The following is a 7,613-nucleotide window of genomic DNA, read 5'->3' as shown; positions in this document are numbered from 1 at the left end:
AAGTAATATTCCTTCACTATCCATTTTTTCTAACAATTTAATTCTGAGAACAACTGTTTTGTTTTTCATATTTATTTTCCATTTGAAAATAAAATATAACCTGTCTTCTAGAAACAAAAATAAACTGAGATACATGGAGCAGAGAAATAGAAAAGAGACTACATAATACCCATTAGGAATGTGGTGCTTCCTGAGGAAATAGATTCCCATTCATTGGAGATCATTAAATTGAATGACTCTGTTTTGGTATGGTATAGAAAGAAGTCTTCTGAGGTCTATCCTTTACCTAATGTCAACTTAATGAAATATTGATTTGATTGGAATTCTGTGGTTTGGATTCTGTCTTATCTTGCTATGGAATTCAACATATATCTAATAATCAATTTTCTCTTTTCAGGCAAGCCAACTTTCACCTCTGTGACCATCACCAAAAATGTAAAGATGGATATTACAAATAATGTAACTGAATTCATTCTTCTGGGTCTCACACAGGATCCAGAGATGCAGAAAATATTTTTTGTGACATTTTTACTCATCTATTTGTTGACCTTGGTGGGAAATCTGCTGATTGTCGTCACCGTTGCAACCAGTCAGTCTCTAAGTTCCCCTATGTATGTCTTTCTTTCCTACCTGTCCTTCTTAGATAGTTGTTATTCTTCTTCCATGGGTCCAAAAATGATAGTCGATTCCCTCTCTGACAAGAAAACGATATCTTTCAATGCCTGCATGACTCAGCTCTTTGCAGAACATTTCTTTGCTGGGGCTGAAGTCATCCTGCTAATGGTGATGGCTTATGACAGGTATGTGGCCATTTGCAAACCTCTGCATTACTTGACCATCATGAGCAAATCCGTATGTATTTTTCTGGTGATATTGGCCTGGTTGGGAGGTTTTATTCATGCCATAACAATGATTCTATTCATCATCTGGCTACCTTTCTGTGGTCCCAATGTTATTGACCATTTTCTTTGTGATTTGTTTCCTTTGCTGAAACTCTCTTGTGCTGATATCCATCCCTTTGGCCTTTTTGTTGCTGCCAATAGTGGAATAATGTGCATACTCATTTTTTTCATGCTTCTCACATCATATATTATTATACTGACCTCTCTGAAAGCACACAGCTCAAAAGGGCAGCGCAAAGCTCTCTCAACTTGTGTCTCCCACATTGTCGTGGTCATTTTGTTCTTTGTGCCATGCATGTTTGCATATTTACGACCTATGACTACTTTTCCCATTGATAAGGCCATGGCAGTGTTTTATACAATGATAAGTCCTATGTTAAATCCCTTAATCTACACATTGAGGAATGAAGAAGTAAAAAATGCTATGAGGAAGTTATGGATCCAAAAAAATTTTTAGGATCAGAAATAAACAAAAAAAATGGTAAATGGACTTTGACATGTAATTTCTAATAGTTGAAGGGAATATAAAACTAATTTTTAATGCTGTATAAAATGATGGTATATATTAGATATAATAATATTCCAATTTATAAACACAACTGACAAAAGATCAAGATAAGATCTGGCCAAAGTAAGTTGAATGATTTTTTTTTAGGTAGGTTATAAACAGCATTAAGTACTACTTTGAAACTAAACTGGTCTCTAGACTTTTGATTTTTCATAAAAATGCATTCATTGGGGGCGGCTAGGTGGCGTAGTAGATAAAGCACGGGCCCTGGAGTCAGGAGTACCTGGGTTCAAATCCGGTCTCACACACTTAATAATTACCTAGCTGTGTGGCCCTGGGGAATCCACTTAACCCTGTTTGCCTTGCAAAAAAAAAACCCAAAAAACTAAAAAAAAAATGCATGCATCAAGGGCAGTTAGGTGGTGCAGTGGATAGAGTACTGGTCCTGGAGACAGGAGGACCTGAGTTCAAAGCCAGCCTCACTCACTTAATAATTGCCTAGCTGTGAGATCTTGGGCAAGTTACTTAACCCTACTGCCTTAAATTAAAAACAAAGCAAAAAAAAAAAAAAACCCATCACTTGGGGAAAGGCATAAACAATGGGGGAAATCACCAAATTTTTCAAAATAGAAGAAACAGAAAGTTGAAAAAGAAGAATAATAATGTGAAGGACAAAAATAAAATATTAAAAGATCTTAAAAATGGGAATAATTGAACAATCCTAATTAGATACATTTTATTAGTAAGAAATGTAAAAGAATTAGAAATTGTTAGGATTTAATATAGTCTAAGGAAAATTCCAGCAAGGTAAGTAGTAATGTGATTTCTGATCTCTGAGCTAGAGGGAAAAATTATCTAAGAATAGAGTAGAAGGGAATACCATATATATAACAATATGACATGAATCTATCTTGACAGGATTGTGATGGTGTGGACCACAGTGGAACACAAATATGTGAAAATTTGAGGGCTTGAAGAAAATTGTATGATCAAAATGAGACAAAAGGATGATATGCATGTAAAATAATAAATACATACATAAAACTATGAATCCAGAAAATAGTATTATGTCATATACACATACATACATTAACACATGTAAACCCACTTCCATATACTTATATGTAAATATGCAGGCACCTCCAATTTATAATCCTGAGTCAATCAAATCATCACTAATGAAAATAATCCTCCTTCCTCATTGAAGTATTAATGAAATGGAAAGAGTAGGAGGTAAGTTGCTTTTATTCTTGAGGCTATTTTTTCTTTTTTTACTTATCAAATGAAACAAAGAATTTTTTTTCATGCAGAGAATACTTTAGGTGAATGTGTGTAAAGGGTGGGACTTGTCATCAAAAAGACTTAAGCTTGAATTCTACACAGCCACTAATTAAGTACCTGAGCCTAGGTAAAGCCACTTAAACTCAATTTTTCTCATTTATTCAATAGGGATAATTAATTATACCCACTTCACAGTGATGTGAAAAATAAATGAAATAGGTCATGGAAAAGTCTTTGTAGGGTCAGCTAGGGAGTGCAGTGGATAGAACACTGGTCCTGGAGTTCAGGAGAACCTAGTTCAAATCTGACTTCAGTCATGTAGTAATTACCTAGCTGTGTGACCTAGTGCAGGTCACTTAACCCCATTGCCTTTAATAAATAAAATTTGAAAAAAATATAGAAAAGGATTTGTAATCCTTTAAACACCATGAAAATTATTATTATTTCCTTGAATTGTCATATGGGAACTGATTCTATTTGACTTGGGAAAACCTAGGTAGATACAAAATGATGTAAAGAGAGAGTGATTTTGGCAAATACTTCAGGATTAAATCTGTTTAATATGAGTATACAACCTATGACTCTAAGCTACAGATTATAATTTTAGGAATAGAAACTCATGTATTTGTGTGTTTGTGTGTATGTGTGTGTGTTTCTTTCACTGAGAAACTATTCCAATTATCTGATTGCTCCATATATTTGTCACCAATACAACACAAGATTTATCCTAAACAATGTAATAAACCAATAATAAAATATTTAGGAATTTGTTTAATTTCTAAATGTTTAATCATCTGGTTCACGAAAGGAAAAACAAATATTACTCTGAATCTCTTCTGTGGACCTTTGTTGAGCTAACAAAACTCTGAGTGATACTAAGATAAGTTTTAAGATCTTTAAAGATGTTTTTCAGTCCAAATCTTCATCTTACTAGACTTTCTTCTTTAGTGATATTTAGAAAGCAGATTTATACTGTAGCCAGTCAATAAATATTTATTATATGCTGACAACACGCCAGAAAATATGCTAAATTTAGAGATACAAAGAAAAAGACAACTCTATCCCTATTTTCAAAAAGTTGTTTTTTAATACTTGGAGACAATATGCAATAGCATGTTTGTATACATTTATACACATATATACATATTTACACAAACATACACAATATAAATGGAAGATAACTGTCAGAAAGAAGCTACTAGTTTTGAATGGGGGAGGGCTGAGAGGTAAAAGCATCCTATAGAAAATGAAATTGGAGATTAGTCTTGAAGGAAGCCAGGGTAACTTGTAGACAGAGATGCATAGGTGGAGAATCTTAGGAATGAAGAGCTATATTAAATGAAGACCAACATAAGAAAAAGTATGGAGTTGATCAATCAAATGTGTGGGACCAGAAAAACAAATTCTATAAAATGGATAACATTACAGAAAATAAATGACCTTATTTGAGGTTTTCTTGGCAAAGACCCTGAGGTGGTATAATTTTTTTTTTCTCCAGTTCATTTTACAGATGAGGAAACTGAGGTAAAAAGGATCAAATGATTTGGTCAAGGTCACACAGGTAGTATCTGAGGTCAGATTTGAACTCCTAACTCCAGACCTGGCTCTCTACTGTGTTTCTTAATTGCACCAGAGTATCGCATTCTCATAAATTCATAATGAAGGAGAAAGCTTGAAACTTTAATGAGACTTATCCTAAAAGGTTTGAAATTATGAAAGTTATTTTTTCCTTTCTTGAATTTAAGGGGTAGGAAGTAGGAGGGACTACTCTGTTCTCTTACTGAAAAGTTTGAGTAGATTAGTAACAAGAAAGGGCCAACACCAAGTGAAGAAATTATCAGCTGCAGAACCACCTCTATTGTTGAAAAGTACTAAGAGAAATTGATTTCAATGGGTTGACATATAATTGATATGAATAATACAATTCATATCAAAGGGATGGATGAGGTCTAATGGCCTCTAACAATTGCTCTGGATCAAAATAAAGCAGTTAAGAGCTTTGCAATGTAAAAGTGGTCAAAGAATTTTATCACTTCTACTTGTTTTTATTATTATTATTATTATTATTACTTCCCAAGTACCACTTTTAAAAAGTGTGTTTCTTACGAAAAAATGAAGGGGTAGAGAGATTAGAAGAATCTAATTCTAGTGTTTCTTCCATAGCCTTGATGGATTTGGGGACTTTGACAAAGGAGATTTGATGGGGAAGGGTAAAACCCAGTACATTACAGAAAATGAGAGCTAGAAGGTTACTCAGCTTGAATCCAGGAAGATCTGCCCTCTGATACTTACCATGTAACCATATGAACATATAATTTCTCTGTCTCTCATGTAAATCTTTCTTTCTAAAAACCTTGGTCCAAATCCCAATTTTGGTTTAAAGTTAGTTTTGTGAATCTTTAATCTAAACTTAAACATGATAAAATCTAGTTTTTAACCCTAGAATTTTTGTAATAGTATTGTTTAGCAGCATTTACTGATCACCTGAACTGAGTGGGAATGTTGCTATTTCTATATGACATCTATCCAAATATTTATGAAAACAGTGAGCATTTATTTTCTAAATTTTCTTTTGATGAATCACTACTTGACCCAGGAATGCAGGTATAAAAAGAAAACAGAGGTTTACTAAAGAAGTTACAACACAAAAAATGTGATAGAGAAGTTAAGAAAAGATTAAAGAAAAGTCACCTAGATTGCTAATTAATCTTGGCAGGCCAGCTACCAGGTTAAGCAGAACTTTGGAAGCCAGAGAGCAAGATCAAGAGCAAGAGAGAGAATCTCACCAGAAATCTCCTTAAATTCCCCCCTCAGGGACCATGGGAAGAGATGGTGACTTGGGAGTTGCTCAAATTCAGCACTGGAGAGTTTCCCTTGTGGGGAGGGTTGGAGGGTCTTGGTTTCTCTTCCGGGTGGTCTCCAATGTTGTTTCAGCAACTTTGTAACCTAGCTTACCTTACCAATGAGAATGTGGCCAAGGTCAGACTGGAGGTCAAGATGGAGTGTTTTGACAGAATGATAGAGGAAGAGTGAAAATTTACAATTTTGTTTACAATTAATTTCAATATTTTCTATGCCCATGGATCTCTGCATCATATGCCCCCCTCAAATTTTTGGAGACTCAGATTCTTCTGGGGAATTGAGATGAAGATTCATCTTCTGGAACTTCTTCAAAGGTGACAAGGGGCCTCCCTACTTAACTTAACCTATCCTAAACTATTAGGGGCACAACTGGAGAGGGAATATTCTGCAGACAAAACTCAATTGAAGTAGAATTCAAGTGATGTGAGCAATCAAAATCAGATAGAGGTTAATGTTGGGCTGATGTTTCTAGCTGTAGACCCATTGCTTGAATCCTACAGGAAACAAATCTGACAAGGAGTTTAAATTGGCAAAGGTCAAAAAGAAGCAAGAGAACAATTAATACAAGTAGAAAAATCAAGGGACTCAGCAAGGAGAGAAACCAGGAGCTGCAAGATCTGGAGGAAAAGGAGCTCAAGGTGGAATGGAAGTCTTGCATCCAAGTTGCTTCTTGCAATATTCTCTTGTTATGGAGTTCCACTTTATAGGAGTTGCTAATATACATAAATATACATATACATATATATATATGTATGTATGTATATGTGTGTGTGTGTGTGTGTGTTGGCTAGAGCACAGATTCTACCTGAAGAGACAAGGAGATAATCAAGAATAATATGATTATCTAGAACCACACTGGCTAAAGAGTTAAATGACTCTTGAATATCAGAGAGGGCATGAGAGGTCTCATTAGCAAAGAATGAAATGGTAAGTGTTAGAAAGTATGGTCACATACTTCAAATGTCATGCCAGAGGTGTAGATACTCAGCTCCCTTGGACAGATAGCAAAGGATGTTTTCCCAAAGCCCATGTCTGGTATGGAATGTGTATTATGGGTGTTATTGTAGATATCAAAGGGAAGAAGTATATGACCAAGTGTGCACTAAACCAGAGGCCAGTAGGAAGAGAGATAGAGAGAGCTGAGGATCACCTGCAAGGCATGTAGGATCTTAAGATAAATCAATCAATCCACAAAGGAAGATGGCTCCTTCAGGGGCACAAAGAGACCCTGTCGTCTGATTCATCAGAGATCTTATCCTGACTACATGTAGGAGGGTTGTGTTAAAGGTACCTGGGAAAGGTCCAGGCATATGCTTTCTTACATTGTAAGGATATAAGGTGGAGACAAAAGCAACAGTCTCCTGGATCTTCTCCAGTCCAGCAACAAGGGTCTTTTGCTGTTAGATTTGAGAGGAGATGGGCAATAATTGTTCCAGGGAGATCAAAATCTGATCTTTGATAAGTGAGCTTCCATGCCAGCTTCTCTGAGGATTAAGGGACAGCACAAAGGAATTACTAAGCATGTCTCTTGTGGATGATGGTGACACACCCAGCAGTCTCAAGCCTCATCTTGTCCTATTGAATTTCCAATTTGAACCAGAACATTTGAGTTCCAGTTATGAAGAATATGACTTATCCCTAAGCCTGGAGAGATAGGAGTAAAAAGACAAAAGATAGTGATAACATAATAGATTTGATTTAAGGACAATGAGGATGAGAATAGGAATATGATTCAAATAGAGTGAAATAGCTCAGTTATACAGAGTTTAAAGTATCCACAGACACTTATCTCCAAGGCTTCTCAGTATGTCTTCTTAAACAGGTACTTCAAGTCTTCCAATGACTCACAAGAATATGTGATGTCATTTGGAGGAGAAGCTGGAAGACAGAAAAATTTAATCCTAGAAAGGTGTGCCCAACTAGGGAGACCTTTCTTTTTTTTTTTTAAAGGCTGCTCAAAGTTTATTAGTTTCTGTTGAGAATAAAGTAAACAAAGTTACTGAGACTGCTGGAAAGCACATAGGTGATTCAGATAGTAAAAAAAAACCAGTGGGGTTTCT

At 35.4% G+C, this 7,613-nt stretch overlaps 1 protein-coding gene across 1 annotated transcript; it reads left to right on the top strand.

The window, feature by feature from the left end:
- Positions 1-441: 441 nt before the first annotated feature.
- On the top strand, positions 442-1,359 carry LOC141517071 (olfactory receptor 4C5-like). The gene has a single exon (XM_074228000.1). The coding sequence runs from the start codon at positions 442-444 to the stop codon at positions 1,357-1,359; it is 918 nt and encodes a 305-aa protein (XP_074084101.1).
- Positions 1,360-7,613: the final 6,254 nt, after the last annotated feature.

The sequence above is a fragment of the Macrotis lagotis genome, chromosome 3 (genome assembly GCF_037893015.1).
Source record: "Macrotis lagotis isolate mMagLag1 chromosome 3, bilby.v1.9.chrom.fasta, whole genome shotgun sequence".
Taxonomy (NCBI): Eukaryota; Metazoa; Chordata; class Mammalia; order Peramelemorphia; family Peramelidae; genus Macrotis; species Macrotis lagotis.
Note: the sequence above shows the minus strand (reverse complement) of the source record. Positions and strands in the feature narration are given on the sequence as shown.

Coding starts and splice junctions, on each gene's coding strand:
- LOC141517071 (XM_074228000.1), top strand. CDS start 442: ATGGATATTACAAATAATGTAACTGAATTCATTCTTCTGGGTCTCACA.